The sequence below is a fragment of the Malus domestica genome, chromosome 14, assembly GCF_042453785.1.
Source record: "Malus domestica chromosome 14, GDT2T_hap1".
Lineage (NCBI taxonomy): Eukaryota > Viridiplantae > Streptophyta > Magnoliopsida > Rosales > Rosaceae > Malus > Malus domestica.
In genome coordinates, this window is record NC_091674.1 from 23,159,502 (window position 1) to 23,175,568 (window position 16,067).

General features: G+C 39.1%; 1 protein-coding gene across 2 annotated transcripts; it reads right to left on the reverse strand.

Annotated features, from left to right (window-relative positions):
* Positions 1-12,445: 12,445 nt before the first annotated feature.
* On the reverse strand, positions 12,446-15,770 carry LOC139191620 (uncharacterized). Of its 2 annotated transcripts, none has more exons than XM_070812567.1 (4): positions 15,629-15,770; positions 13,665-14,517; positions 12,905-13,054; positions 12,446-12,772 (listed from the first exon to the last, which is right to left on the reverse strand). In XM_070812567.1, exons 1-4 carry the CDS (start codon positions 15,715-15,717, stop codon positions 12,551-12,553), a joined length of 1,314 nt encoding a protein of 437 aa, XP_070668668.1. In that variant the 5' UTR covers positions 15,718-15,770; the 3' UTR covers positions 12,446-12,550. The 2 variants fall into 2 exon arrangements, with proteins under 2 accessions (XP_070668668.1, XP_070668667.1); XM_070812566.1 differs by having other exon boundaries at positions 13,665-14,520; positions 15,629-15,756.
* Between the last annotated feature and the right edge of the window lie 297 nt (positions 15,771-16,067).

The following is a 16,067-nucleotide window of genomic DNA, read 5'->3' on the forward strand; positions in this document are numbered from 1 at the left end:
TATATATATATATACGTTTCATGCATTACGCAATTTTTGCTATGTGGAATTTGTGAGTCAAAGAATCGAAAGAAATTAGAAGCAATTAGGGTTTTTCAAACCCTAAGATTGTTGGAAAAAGAAAAAAAATACAACTAAACTTTTGGGAAAATTTTGCACCTGAGCCCATCAAAACGCACCAAGCCTGAAGCTTGGGTAAGCTACTGGACAACCTTTTTAGGCTTACTGCTCAAATTTGACCAGGCCTGCTACATGGGTCCCTGGTGCATGGGCTTCAAGCCCTCAATCCTCGGTTTAAAGCTAGGTTCCCTCGCATCTCGATCCAAAGCTAGCAGCTTAACGCTGCTGGGCTCTGCCCATCTTCCCTTGGCCTATTAAACTTGCAACCACTATGGATTGCACAATAACCGTGGCCCACCCTTGCAGCTTGTTGTAGGCCGTGACTTAAACAGCCAACCAACACGTGATTGGGCTGTGGTTTTCTCGGCCCAAAGCCATTTTTGGCCTGTTTATTTTCCAGCCCGCTTTAGCCTACCAATAACATGGGTTGCTTCTTTTTCACGGACCAAAGCCCAATTGGGCTTCCCTCTTGATTTAGCCCGCAACGTAGCTTGGGTTGTGGTTGCCTAAGTAGATTTAAACCCATTTTTTTGGGCTACCACCTAATTGGCTTGCAGTCAACATAATTTCTGTGCATAGGCCTAAATCTTTATATTTTCAATTTGCTTCTACAATCGACCTCATTTGGTCCCGATCTATTGAATTAATTAAAAATGACCAGCAGTCCATTAATCTGACAAGAAATCCAAAATTATTGACCTGAAGATCACTTTTGGACATTAACGATTCAATAATTTATTTCTTTTTCTTTCAACCGTTGACTTACTTTCGTAGTCCCGAAGCACTCACACTTGAGTTCCTAAAACAACCAAAATCCACTACACTTAGTTGTATCTTGTATTCTGTGTTCTTACAAGTACCTCATTTTATGAACCGGAAGTTCATAACTAAACTCGAACCTGTAATTTTGAATTTAATGCCTTTGAAACCAGAAGTTTTCATAAAACAAACACACCCATACAGAACCTGACGTTTTCATGAAAACCATGTCTTAAAACTCGAGTGTTCTAACTTTGATACTTATGGATGATTTATTCCCATAGCACCAATCACAATCTTGTTCATTCCAATTTAGTAGATTGTCGAACTGCCACAAGTTCGATTTCCCTTATTTGGACGTTTCTAATAGAAACCACTTTATGTGGGGTACAAGATGTGAATCTCCACTTGACCATTAAGAAGCTGAGAAACCATTGAAGCCAACAATGGTAAGGAAGAGTTGAATAAGCCTCCGCTATGATCTTCATTCGAAGACTTATGCCCAAAGCATTACCTATAGAAGTACCTCTTGAACGAGGATTCTATGGCTCTTTAGCTCGCTCCTATGAACCGTCTAATCATGAAAGACATTGCCTGAAGCATACCATGATTACGTCCATGAATAAGTACGATTATGAAGTTTATAGATCCGATCGAATCTTGACTGGAGAATACTTTTCTCGTCCTTCCATGTTTCTAACTCGCTCCTGAAGCAGCAGTGTAGAAAGCGGAAGTTTACCAAATTCTTGGATCTAAATACTACCATATATGTGAGAGAAAGGTATAGACTCAGTTTGGTTGGAGTCTACTGAATGGCTTGACCTAGTTTGGTCAAAGCCTACCGAAGGGTGATGCCCTGCTTCGGCAGAAATGCATCGAAGGGCATGCTCTGCTTCGGCAGATATGCACCAAACGATACTTCTCTGCTTCGGCAGAGGCCTACCGAACATACCATTCTAGCTTCAGCTGGAGCCTACCGAATCCAATTTTGGGTCTGTCTCTCTCACGATCCAATTTCAAGTTTGTTTTTACAATACATGGTAGAATCAGGGCCTGCCAGGGTGTGGCATCGTGCCTGAAGCATGATCCTTGGCACCTAAGACCTAAAACTTCAAGAATAAGGGATCGTATTCCCGAACCTCAACCTTGCATAATCTACTTCCGTCTCAATGGAATAGATCATTGCTTATGCACGTATTTGTGCCCCTACCAATGTTGTTGAGGAGTACCATTCTCGTAGTTAATATGTGAGATTGATTTTGCTTTATCGAACATCGTTGGAAGAACATAATTTTGACATGGATGGCCTTGTTGGCCGAATCCCTTTAGTAAACCATTTACTTTATGATATTGATATTGTCCTCAAATAAGAGTTAATTGAATCATGTTTCTTGTATACATATGATCGAATTCAATTAAACACATGATTAGGTAGGAATATGGGAAAGTTAGTTGTCTAGATGAATGCGATACTACGCACACTAACTTTACACCTAAAACACATCTCTAGCAACGACTTCAGATCTTTCCAACCTTGTATGAATGGTACTGAATTACCATGTCAGAGGCCTTATACTCTATTCACTCCGGAAGAACGTCGTTGAGTTTTTTTAAGGATATTCGAGATGACAATGATCATGAATGAAACCATTGAAGAAAATAGAGTGAAATATCTTTGCACCACCTCCAAAAATAAGCTTGAAGCTTTGATTTGGGGCCAATGGGCTGTCTCCCAACTGGGAAAACACCACATGCGGCCGGCCTAAAACACACCACATACGACCTTTTGGAACACTTAGGTAGAACAATGATGCTACAGCGCATCTCCTTACCCGAAGTAAGGAACTTATGCTTACAAACACACTTTGCCAAGCCTGCTCATTAAGGAATTTGATTTTCTAAGTCATCCATCTCAAAGATACGAAATAACCCTCTTTTCACAGTGGATTCAAGGGAATATATGTGGACTAATCCAACTAAAATGCAGACCATATAAATACTTATGGTTTTGGTTGATGAATCGACAAATTGGTCACATGTTTGTCCACACACATTGCTACTAAACCCTTTGGCCGATTAAGGGTTCACCACCCTACTTATCCCTTAAAGTCCGAGAGACTAGATAATGCCAGAGAGTTTATATCAACGGTTTTCGATAAAGTATTGCATGTATTTTGGGTTTATAATTGAACATCGAATTCCCATCATTCACCCCCAAATAGCCTCGCCTAGCGATCATAAAGCTCAATTTAAATGATCACCTGGATTTTAGTGAACGTACCAAGTTTTCGATCATAAAGTGCAATTTAAATGATCGCCAAGATTTTGGTGAACGTACTAAGTTTTCAGTTTTTGCCTAGGGCTATGCAATCTTGTACGTAGCTATGTTGGTCTGTCTTGAGGCCTATTGCCACCCAAGCATTTTGACGTTACAGTTGGTTACTGGGTACGAACCTGATGTTTTTCTTATTTATGCATTTGGATGTGCATTCCATGTGCCAAGTTGAGCTGCCGTAACGTACCAACATGGGTCCTCAAAGAAGGATGTGAATCTTTGTTGATCATGATTCTCCTTCACACTAGCTCTCTTAGAGCACTTGCTGCGATCTCTTTACCGCTCATTGTCACTTTAATGAGACAGTCTTCCCTCCGTTAGGGGGAGATAAGAACGTCAACGTTCCTGCGTAAAGACCCGAATTTACGTGGACATTGCCCACTATGTCTCATCTCGATCCAAGTAAGTGCGATGAATTCTAGCTTTCAGAATATTGCTCTAGACGCATTCCTCTGATCTAGCTAAAGTGATGAAATCATATACCATGACACGCCTTAATCCCGATGTCCGTGAGACGTCGTAATGGTCATGTGCTGGCTGACACCCGAGGGTGACGAAAGCCATTTATTGAATGCAAATGCTGAGAACAAGAAATAAATAAGACTTATAAATTTAAATATAATTAAGATGCAAATGAGGAACATGTTCAGAGCATAGAACTAACTAAAGCACCAAAAGAGACAATATAAAATAGAATGAACAAGGAATGGGTCCTACATCGAGAAGGCTCAAAGATGTCGATGCGCAAGTGCCTTGACGTCAGGACTGTATGCCTTGATTATAAGTCCTGTGGGTTTTTAAAGAAAATAATTAAAATTAAAAACTAAATGGGTTAGGCTTTTGGGTCTAACTGCTAATAGGCCTAAGGCCAGAGTCCTATAGACGGCCCAAAGGGCCTGGGTTGGTTTTTTCACTGGGGAAGGAGGCCGGAGCCTTCCGTGCTCCGGTCAACTGCGACCTACTTCCCTAGGGCCTGATCTAGGTGCTAAAACAAAGGTAGGAATGAGAGGAAGAGAGTGTTACTTGAGACTCGACGTGGAACGGCCGGAGGTGGCCAGGTTTTGCTCGACACTCAGTCAGCTTGTCGGAGTCTGGGTTTTGGGTGCCCTTTAGGTGCTCCGGAGTTCCACAAAGATGCATGGAGAGATAGTAGACGCCGGTGATGGTGGTGGTACCGTCCTCGGTGAGTGTGGGGGTCTCAGGTATGCCGATGGATGTGTGGGTGTGATTGGGAAAGAGAGTGAGAGGGAGAGGCTCGAAAGAGAGTAAGAGTTAAGCTGAGAGAGTGAGAAATCTAAGAGGGACTCGGGAAATGAGAAAGGGATAGGGTGAGGGTTAGGGGACTGCCATGTGGCAAGGTAGGGGATAAGGGAAATCTTTATGGAAGGTTCAGATTAGATTAGGATAGGGGACCAAATTGTAAAAATTACATAATTTTGGGGAAAATGTAACATTACATAATAATTTTGGGGATGGGTTTTACAATCTACCCCCTTTATAAAAATTTCGTCCTTGAAATTACAAACTCAACAAAATAGAAACGGATATTGGTTTCTCATCAAATCCTCCGTTTCCCATGTTGCTTCCTCAACGACATGGTTTCTCCACATCACTTTCACCAACGGGATAACTTTGTTTCTCAAGGTCTTATCCTGCCGGTCAATGATCACCACTGGTTCTTCAACATAACTCACATCCTGATTCACTTCCAATGGTTCTGGCTTAATAACATGAGAGGGATCCGACACATACTTCCGGAGCATGGAATCATGGAAAATGTTGTGAATCTGTGACAACTCTGGTGGTAGCTCCAACCTATTAGCAACTGCACCGATCTTCTTTGAAATTTGATAGGGACCAACATATCAAAGGCTCAACTTCCCTCGCTTACCAAACCGGACTACACCATTCTAAGGAGATAACTTCAAGAAGACAAAGTCACCAATCTTAAATTCACGATCCCTAGAATGTTTGTCTGCAATGTTTTTCTGTCGGTCTTGTGATGCCTTCAGGTTTCTCTTAATTAGCTGGATGTTAGCATTAGTAGTGTCAACAACTGCGTCTGGCACGCCTTCCTATAAAGTGCCTTAAAAGGTGCCATGCCAATACTAGAATGATAGTTGTTATTGTAGGCAAACTCAACCAACGGTAAATAACTATCCTTGTTACCTTTTCACTGGAGAACATACACTTTCAACATGTCATCCAAGGTCTGAATTGTCTTCTCAGACTAATTATCGGTCCGTGGATGGTAAGCAGTACTAAACAGCAACTGGTATCTATGGCAGCATTAAAAGCTCTCCAAAACCTAGAGGTGAACCTAGGATCTCTGTTCGATACAATAGTGACGGGTACACCATGAAGTTTGACAATATTATCAATGAACAACTTTGCCAGCTTCTCCAATGAGTAGGTCTGTCGAATAGGTAAGAAATGAGCAGTCTTGGTGAGTCGGTCTACAATCACCCATATGCCATCAAATCTCAACTGTGTTATCGGCAAACTATACACAAAGTCCATAGTAATGTCTTCCCATTTCCATGTTGGTATCAGGAGGTTCTACAATACCTTCTTGGGAGACTCTTCGATAGCAGACGTTATTCTCATCAATTTACAAAAAGGTTATGATCGTTGAAAATTGAAAATCCTTACAAGGTGTCGTAAAATGCGAAGTATCCTTGGTCTTGTACTCTAATTTTGACGGACTTGTTTTGAACCTTAAATTTTTTAGTGTTCTTTTACACTTCTTGACATGGTTTCTCGCTCAATCAGTGAGGAATTCATGATTGATCATTTCGGTAGAAGTGTGCACCTAGTTTTTATCGATTCAGACAGGAACGTTAGGAGCATAACCTTTCCACAAGTTTACCAGACTTACCAGGAAGAGTTCCATGTAGGTGTGAGGTTAAGCCGTCTTTTAGTAAGAGATTGGTAAGATTGTAGTGCAGGTGATCAGCAGATTGCATCATTATCTTCACGCAGAATTGAATAGTCACCACTCATTATCCTGCTGCAATTCATAAACATCATATCATACTCTAGTACTTTTTCAGGGATATGATGCCTATGAATTGTAGCATAATAAGGAGATGTGTGTGCCTTAACGCATCTTTCCACTGTTTCACTTCAGGACCTTATTGTTTGTGAGTACGTGGATGTCGAAACACTTCTAGCAGATCTGATTGGTGCAGTCTGGAATGGTACAACAACATGGTCGAGGCGAGAATCGGACGATCTTTGTACACTCTCACATTGTGCGGCAAAATGGTATTCAGAAGATCAAAATTACTATATGGGAAATTACTGCTTGCTTATCGAGACAACAAATATGTGGTCCATATCGCGAGCGGTTGACTGTTGTATCGATAACTTATTCGTTGGGTTCGTTAAGCAAGTAGGCAGTAGACCCATCTACGATAGATGTTACTGGGTAGTCATTGTCGGGGCTCGACCCAAAGATAACTTTCCTCGCAGTACGTGACGTTACGTTTTAGGCGAAACCCACTCTCATTTTCAGTTTTGGTTTTCAATACAAGTATTTTAACTTACTTTACTATAGTTAATTGTTTTCAACATTACAAATGTTTGGTTAAGTCTCTTCCATCTTCGATGTTAATTTCAATACAAGTTTTCGACCTCTATGTTATTACTTATCTATTTTGACACTATTGTATTTTACGTACTTATTTTTTACCTTACATCATTAATTGTTTTTTATTTTATATCTTTATAAAGTATGTTTCTACTTTTACATGGATTGGGGAAGAAGGCATGAACCTGGAGGCACGAAAGATGGAATCAGTGCAACCCGATCGCGATGGTGTGGCATTTTCCCTTTTGTGCAACCGCTCTGACTTGATCTCTTCGTTACATATCTATACATATATATTTTTTCTTCTTCTTATTTTTGAGTTTTTCCGTGTAGCATGTGATTTCAAATTTCGAGACGAAATTTTTTATAGGGGGTAGATTGTGAAACCCCACCTCTATTCTTAATTTGTATTTTCACATTGTCCCTGAAAGTTTATCAAATGTGCAATTTGGTCCCTTATCTTGTACCCAATCCGGATCTAAATGTTAGATCATCTCCCTCTCTTTAGCTGCCACGTGGCAGCCCACTAACTCTCACCCTATCTCTCTCTCTCTCTCTCTTTCCCCTTCCCGAGTCAACTCTCACTTTTCTCTCTCTCTCTCACTTTCAGTTCTCTCTCTTAGCTCTCTAACTCTCTCACTCTCTCCGATCGAACCCACACGCACACCTCACCCAATCAAACACCTTGATGACGAAGCACACCTTCGTGGATCTCCCATCTCTTTCCCCTTGTCTCTGGGAAGCTTCAGGGCACCCAACCCAGGTTTGGTGAATCAGTAGGTTTCGAGTAAGATTCCGACCACCTCCGGCCATTCCACGATGGATCTCAGGTACAAAACTTATTCCTTTCGTTTATACCTTTGTTTTGGTATCTAGATCGAAGTCTAGAACTGCATTTTGACGTTAACCGGAGCTTGGAAGGCTTCAGCCTCCTTCCATAGCAAGGAATGGGTCAGTGACCTAAACCCAATAAACCAAGGCCCTTTGGGCAATGTATATGACTCTGGCCTTAGGCTCGTTAAACCCAACCCAAAGCCTTTGTTTTATTTTATTATTTTTAATTGTTTAGTTTCTAAAACCCAAAAGCTTTTGGGCCATTCCATTAGGGTCTTAGGCCCGTAAACCCTTAAAAGCCAAAACCTTTTTAGTTGGGCCAGGCCTTCAGCCCAAAACCAAAGGGCTTCGACCCATGAGCATTTGACCCAAAACCTTTGGACTTAGGCCTTTGGGCTTTAGAACCTAGCCTAGCAGCTAAGCCCAGTTGACCGGACCCTTTGACCCAGCCCAGTTTGACTCAGACCGGTTTGACTGACCCAATTTGACTCAGATTAGTTTGACCCGACCCGTTGATCGACCTGGACCCGTTGACTTTGACCTGGTCAACTGTCAGCATTGACTTTGACTTTGACCGGTCAACGTTGACTTTTGTTAACTTTTTAAGGTTTTCGTTCGGGACCCCTACTAGGCTAATTTCGACATCCTGGACCCGTTTTTATGTCTGTTTTTCCAAATTTAATCGTTTGAGTATAGTTTTATTAATTGTACCCTTTATGTGCTTAAGTGCAATTAATAGCAACGATTCCGTCATTCCTATTTCGTACGACTCTTTTACGACGGAGTATCTCTAAGTAGACCCCTTATAAAATGCATGTTTTAATAGTAGAAATGCATACATGAAAAGCATGATTTAATGATTACGTTTTATAAGATATTATGCTTGCTTAGAATATTTTGGAATACTATACTTTCTATCGAACCCATGTTCTTGTAGGGTATTTGATGGATGACGATATACTATTTAGAACATGTTTTTTTACACATTTCTTTATAGTATAGATGATAGATGACTTTATACTATGAAGATGTTTTTGAGATATATGTACCTATGTTTGGAAAGACTATGTTTAATGTTTTTGTGCATATCTAGTGGTCACTGTTCTGCCTACGGGCCATGATACTTATATTGGCTTCAGTCGGGCGTAGGTTGGTACCTGAGGACGATGATACTTATATTGGCTTCGGCCGGGTGTAGGTTGGTGGCTTCAGGATACTTATATTGGCTTCAGCCAGGTGTAGGTTGGTGGCTTCGGCCGGAAGATACTTATATTGGCTTCGGCCGGATGTAGGTTGGTGACTTCGGTCGTACGATTCTAATACTGATACCACTAGCTAGTACACTATATATAAGATATGTTTCATGAGAAGTTTTATGGCATGCTAAGGTTTTCGGAAAAACCTACTACATATTATACTATTGAATTTCCATAAAACTTTGGGGGTTAGTGTGTTGATAACTGTTTTATTTTATATATATATATATATATATATATATATATATATATATATATATAAACTTGGTCCACTTATGTTTGTTTTGCGCCCCCTCAGAACATAGAAACGAGGACTACGATCCGACGTATGAGGCATTCCCCTACCAGTGACATCGTGCTATATTCTCTTTGCTTTGGCATCTATTGTAATATAACTTATCTATCTTACCTTCCGCTTGTACTCTGTATTAGTTGTATGATTTGGACATGTCTTGCATTATCATAACAATTCATTGTTGGCAGTTGAATATTGTTATAGTGTTAGTACTCTACTACTGCATGAAGAGTCACATTCTATTATCTTGCTACAATTTATATGCATGTTTCACATGTTCTCAGCATTTGCATTAATTAAATGGCTTTCGTCACCCTTGGGTGTCAACCAGCACACGGCCATCCCGATGTCCCGATGACATCAAGATCGGGGCGTGTTATACCAGCTACAAACATGTCTGCAAGGATGGACATACTTAACAGATGTCGAGTCAACATCCCTGGAGGGTGTGCCGCCCCTGTTGAACGGTTTGAACGCCCCTATTGGACGGTCTGGTACACCGGCAGATAGCCAATCAATCTGTCTTGGCCTAGAGCACGACATATTACTCTGTTCGTATGATTCACTTCCCTAGAAGAGGAAGACACGGCACAACAATGAATATATACTTGATTGCTGTCTCAAATCATTTCCATCTTATGAGATTAATCCGGATTACTCCTGAGACTTGAAGTTCTTAGTCCAATATACTAGTTTGGGTTAGCTAAATAGAATTGAAATGAGATTACCATCGATTATGTTTTCACTTATATGGTAGCTACCGACATAAATAAAAAGCGACAATATTGAACCGTGTTCTGTTGATTAAGTGACAACGTAGAACTGATTGGACAACCGAAATTACAAACCAAGTCAAATTCCTTACCAAAGTGTGTTTGGACCTATCGTTCCTACACTGCCTAAGGAAAACCTGTTGTGTTACAAGTGGGAAATGAAACATTATGAGATGAATGAAATAGTGCGATATGATGCACGCCTTACGGCGCAATGTTTCTTTCAAACGTTCTGTGATTGATAGCAACATTATGAAATGTGGTTAGTGTTTTCTCCATGGGGATATAGATATGGAGATTTACATGTAAGTTCCCAAAGAATTACATGGACTGGTTCAAATAGTTTCAAACCAAGGGACACCCTCTTAACTCGTTTGAGGCGTTCACTTATGGATTGAAATAATGCAAGGGATGTGGTATACCAGTGATTATTTTATTAGTCAGGGATGAATTATGCCCTTGCGTGTTACTCTATGAAGTCTTATTCTGAATTGCTAGAGTTACAGTTTATGTCATTGACAGGAATCTCACTAAGACTCTGGAAGAGCTTGAGAAAACTGCCTTGCACCTGAAGATGGAATTTGAGATGAAGGATCTTGGGAACACTCGTTTATGCCTTCACCTGAAGTTGAAGCATTGTTCTGACGGTACCCTGGTCTACCAGTCGAACTACACCCCGAAGGTGTTACCTTTGAGTATACTTGTGATCGTCCATACGTTGTATGTAAATGAGACCCTTGAAGAGGTTATGGAATCTGAAATTCCATATCTAAGTTCAACTTTGCGCTTCGTTGTACTTAGTTCATTGTATTAGATAGGACATCTCCTTCGCTGTTGATCTATGGTTATGTCTTTATCGTTAGGGATATCACAATATCTTGGAGGTCCACAATATGACCTTAGTTGCGAAATCTTCAAATCGTTCCAAGACTCACCTCACTTCACTACGCCACAAGTGAGACATGGTTAGGTGTTCTTGTTGAGCATATTTGAAGCACTTGCTGTTTTCATCCATCGTTGAGTCTCAACGATGATCCATGAAGATTATGTTGCATGTATTCACCCGACCAAGACATGATACATCAACAAAGTCCACGCCAAGACATATTACGTCTACATCTACATCAGCAAAGCATCAGGAGATTGAAGTCATGTAAGCCGATCCTAGACAACCTTGCCAACCTCTACACGACGTCACTGCCGAAGTTAACCTTCCAGAAGCTTGTTCGAGGAATTGGTATGCCTAACTATTCGTATGCAATGCTTGTAGTTCTCATTTGGAAGTTCTGTCAAACTCAGGGGGATTATCAAGAAGTATACTCACTTGATCTTAATGTACTTTTTTTCCCTACGATTAAGAGCATTTTTCCCACTGGGTTTTTGCTACCTAACTAGGTTTTCACAAGGCACCCATCATGAGCCTATCATATCCTTATGAGTTCTTCTACTTACGTCAAGAAGACGTATAGTTTTGACTTAATGCAACTTCTCACTTTTCTCCTTAGTCTATGAGTTTTTCTCCCACATTAGGTTTTACCATAGCGAGGTTTTGTGAGTTTTACCTTATTATGCATTTTTCCGTTGATTTAAGACTCGCATTCGCTCATTGTGTCGACGACTTCATCAACTGTACTTACTTCATCGCTGAAGACCTGATGCGCTATTTACTTGAGTATTTACATACTTAAGGGGGAGTGTTGCAATCCTATTAGATTAGGAATGTGATTGTGTAAATCCTAATGTATCTAGGGATATCTTTGAATATTCCCTTTAGTAGTTAATTAATATCCTATTAGAGTTGTAATTCTAAAAGGGTAAGGAATTAACCTTCCCTACTACGATAAATAAAGGCACAATGGGGTAGAATAGAACACACCTCATAATTATACATCTCTCTCTTCTCTCTCTATGTGCCGCACCTCCCTCTCTCTGGCCTCCATAATTGTTCAATAAATTATGCCTACAACAAATTTTAATATGTACCCATATTTTTAATTTAATTTGTACACATATGTTTGTTGAATATACCCATGCTAATTATGTGTATTCATTTTTTAAAATATATTAATAATTACGTGGGTACATTTTTTGTTTGCTATAGAACTATGTGAAGAATAATATTAGGGTTTAGGTGATTATTATATTGTAAAAATATTATTGATGCTTGTTTAAATTTCATAATTTGTGAGAAGAGTAATGCTAGGAAGACTAAATTTTGTAAACTAAATGATATAAAAGTTGATGATTTGATTATAACTTAAGTGTTTATTAAGGTGCTTATTTCTTATTGGTGACACATAATTTAATTTGCAACTCTTGTTTGCAAATTTTGTCACCCTAACATTACCCTTTGCGGGAATGTATAAATGCATGAGTTAAATCCTTAAATGATGGTGCTTAACTGATATCTTGCTTTCAACTTTACATATAGCGACGATCATTTCGTGAACAAACACCTGAATATTTATGCAAATCTTCAGATTTATTAAGTTGACTGGAGCTTTATTACGTCATCACACATTCACCAAACAGATGAATATGATCTTACAGATGTTTATTTAATTTGATAATAGTAGCTTATTTTACTCAAACTTTTTCTGCTACCAAAATGTAGAAGAGACCCATAACTCCGCTGTGCAGCTGAGTGCTCTCGTAATTAGAAACTACAGTTAGTGTCTCCCCATCTTTTATCTTGACTGAGCCCGGCCAAGGGTAACAAGTGGTCATTCCAACGATATAACCAGCCTCATTTCCCGCTTCTTTTCCTTTTCCATAAATTGGTGTTGACGAACACAAAACCCTTCCATCCTAAATTAAAACGATTACAATTAATTAACAAAAACATTAGTTAATCAGTTAGTTAATGACACTACGACAGTGTATAATTATTAATTTGAGTAACAACCAATTAAATTACTTGGAGTGGAAGAAAAAAAGCACCTCTCCATGCAGTGTTGAACCAAGCCCCCCCCTGTGCTGATGGGCTACACCATAGATGACATGACCACCAGTTGGCATTGTAATCTTTGCCCATTTGTTGTCTAAGCACCCATTAGTGGCATTGCAAGATTTTTCAACATCATATTCGACCTGCACGAAAGAAAGATATATAAAGAATCAAAAGACGTATGTCGTCAAACTGGATGAACCACACATGCATGTTAGCAACAAATTAGTAATCAACATAACTAAGGGCTGGTTTGGTACAGGCTTTGAAAAAAAGTTGTTGTGAGAATAAGCGGCTGTGCTGTGAGAATAAGCGGCTGTGAAATAAATCAGCAGAGTGTTTGGTAAACTTTTTTGTAAAAGTGTTTTTGGAAAAAAAAAACAGTCTGATAGTGGTTATTTTCATTAAAGGAGTATTGTAGCTCTGTGTGCTTTGAAAAAAAAGCCAGTTTTCCAAAGTTGCAAATAGCAGCTTCAGCTTTTTCCATTGATTTCAGCTTATTCTCACAGCAACTTCCAAAATAAGCCTTTTTTTTTTTCAGTTTACCAAACACCTAAAACCCTCACAGCTTTTTTTCATGGGTGCTTTTTTTTTAAGCACCTCACTCCCAAACCACCCCTAAGTCTTACATTGTATGTTACGTCAATTTTTAGATAAGTTTGGCAACATAAACTGTATAGAGACAGACAGTGTTTGATAAGAGAATGTTAATGCCATACAGTACAAAATTAAGTTCATTAATTAATTAATTACCAGGCAATTGTGTTTAGCTCCAGTAGGCGCTGAATGATTCATTCTATCAGTGACATCAAGGATATAAACCTTGACAGGCACAACAGACTCAGACCAGTCAACCCACTTCACAGTATATCTCAAGTAGTGGTTTTTCTTTTCACCATCAAACCCTTGTTTCAGTCTGCACTTTGCACCGTCAGGGCAACATGTCAAACCCCCGGTGTACCCAGCCGGCAGAGGCTGGCCACTTTGATCCCTGGACACGTTATACATATCACACCTGCACTCCGTGCACCCTAGGTCATCTTCCACTCCTCTAGTATCAATTGCATGCACATTGAGCATCCATCTCTCCTCAAACCCATCAGGAACCCCTTTACCATCCCCAACTTCGATTCCATAATGACCTGGAACGTCTGTGGCTGTTTTTCGTGTTTCGGATCCGAGTCCGAAATATTGTCCAAGAGCACCATTCTGGCACATCCCACTGTTCCTCAACCATATAACATCCGATTCCGAGAGCTGCAGGGGAAGCTGCTGCTCTGGCTCCACGTAACCTATCCGAGCATAATATCTTTCAACAATCCAGTGATGGAGGTAGACTTCATGAAGAGGACTGGAATTCCCTTCTTCATCAATTACTTCAGCATTGAAACTCTTTAGGGCAATGTGACCTTTTGGGAAGTGAACGTTGTAAAAGTATTTGCTGGAACTTAATCCTGGTTCCAACACAAACTTAGGGGAGAGGTAGACGCCAGTCTTGGTCTTAAATTTCTTGTGTTTCAGATGTGCATGTGAACATGGAGTGCTTAATGCCAATACTAGCGCGGCTAACAAAAATACCCAACCTTGAAAACAACGTACCATTTTCCTGCTAATAATGAAATAGTAATCTCTTAGAAAAATACTCGCACAAAAAGCTCATGAAATCTCTTATGGATAATACTTATAAGAAAAGTCTTCCTTCACGAACATGATATCATTTCATTGTATAAATGCATAAACGAAACCGTTTATTCTTCTCATTAGAATTTAAGACCATCTCTAAAAAATTCATTCAATTTAGATACCATTGTCATCCATATATGTCAAAAAAATCGATGATTCTAATAACAAAGTAGCATTCTTGTGGTAAACTGTCGATTTCTTTTATTCATATAAATAACTAAAGAAACTCTTAACTCAAATCAAATTTTCTAGAAATATCTTTAAACAATGATAAATGACTCAAATTATGACTTTTGTATGCTAAAATAATACCATGTTAGCAAGATTTGAGAACTTTTCACTTAATTAAGAATAAAGAAAGTATTATTCATCTCTTATTTTTAATGTCAATCAATCAATTTATAAACTATCAGAAATTACAAAATAATATTACGAAGCGTAAGATAATAAAATAACATGTATGACGACATAAATGTTTACGGTCATCACAAATTCAAAACACGCAAGAAACAAAAAAGTATAGCTAAAAAACAAGTTTGAAGGGCTTTCTGAAATGGGGGTAAAGATTTTCAAATAGATACATGGACTATAAACACAAAAAACTGATCGCATCATTCACATGGGTACATTTTTTCTCATCACCCTCAAGTGATGGTAATGCTCACTACCCTACATATTACTATTGAATGACTTTAAATTTTGAGATTTGTATTTATCTACTACACAGATCTCAAAATTTAAATTCAATCAACAGTTATAAATAGAGTGGTGCGGGAAATTATTCCCTCATTTACATACGTTCTAATATAGGCGGATTTCAGATATAATTACAGACCTTACTTATATTAGATCAGTTTTGTTTGTCTGGAGTAACATTGTGGGTATAAGAAAAGACATAAGAAAAACCCCTCAAAAAAATAAAAAACCAAGACAATGTAATTGTTATAAACTGTTTTCCACCTTCATTGAATCTACAAACCCCATAAAAATTGAAAGAATGATGAAAATAAAAAGGATAAAAGTAGAGAGATTACTCCGAAATGGATGTCTGCTGGAAGAGGAAGCACTCAACCACCGAAAGAGTATGAGTTGAAGATGAGCACCGTGTTAGATATGAATCCATTACCTATCCATCCTATCCTATATATATACTTATTTGTAAGTGTGTCAGACACAAATGAAGAAAATAAAACTTGAGAAATTGCCTGGAATCTGGAATTGTACATGTTTTATCAATGTGTACGGTTTACTTGTCCTCGGTCATCCCACCAGGAATTGAACTTACGGGCAATCTTAGACTATTCCATGGAGGCTTATTGCCGCCTTTACTGCCACTTCAGGAAAGACAGATGGGTTAATTTCTTCTGCACAAGCCAAATAATGGTATAAGGGTTAGATTAGTAGTCAGCCCTCAGTCATGACGATGCTAATTAAGGGAACTAACTAAGAAAATATGACTGCATTTAGTCTCAT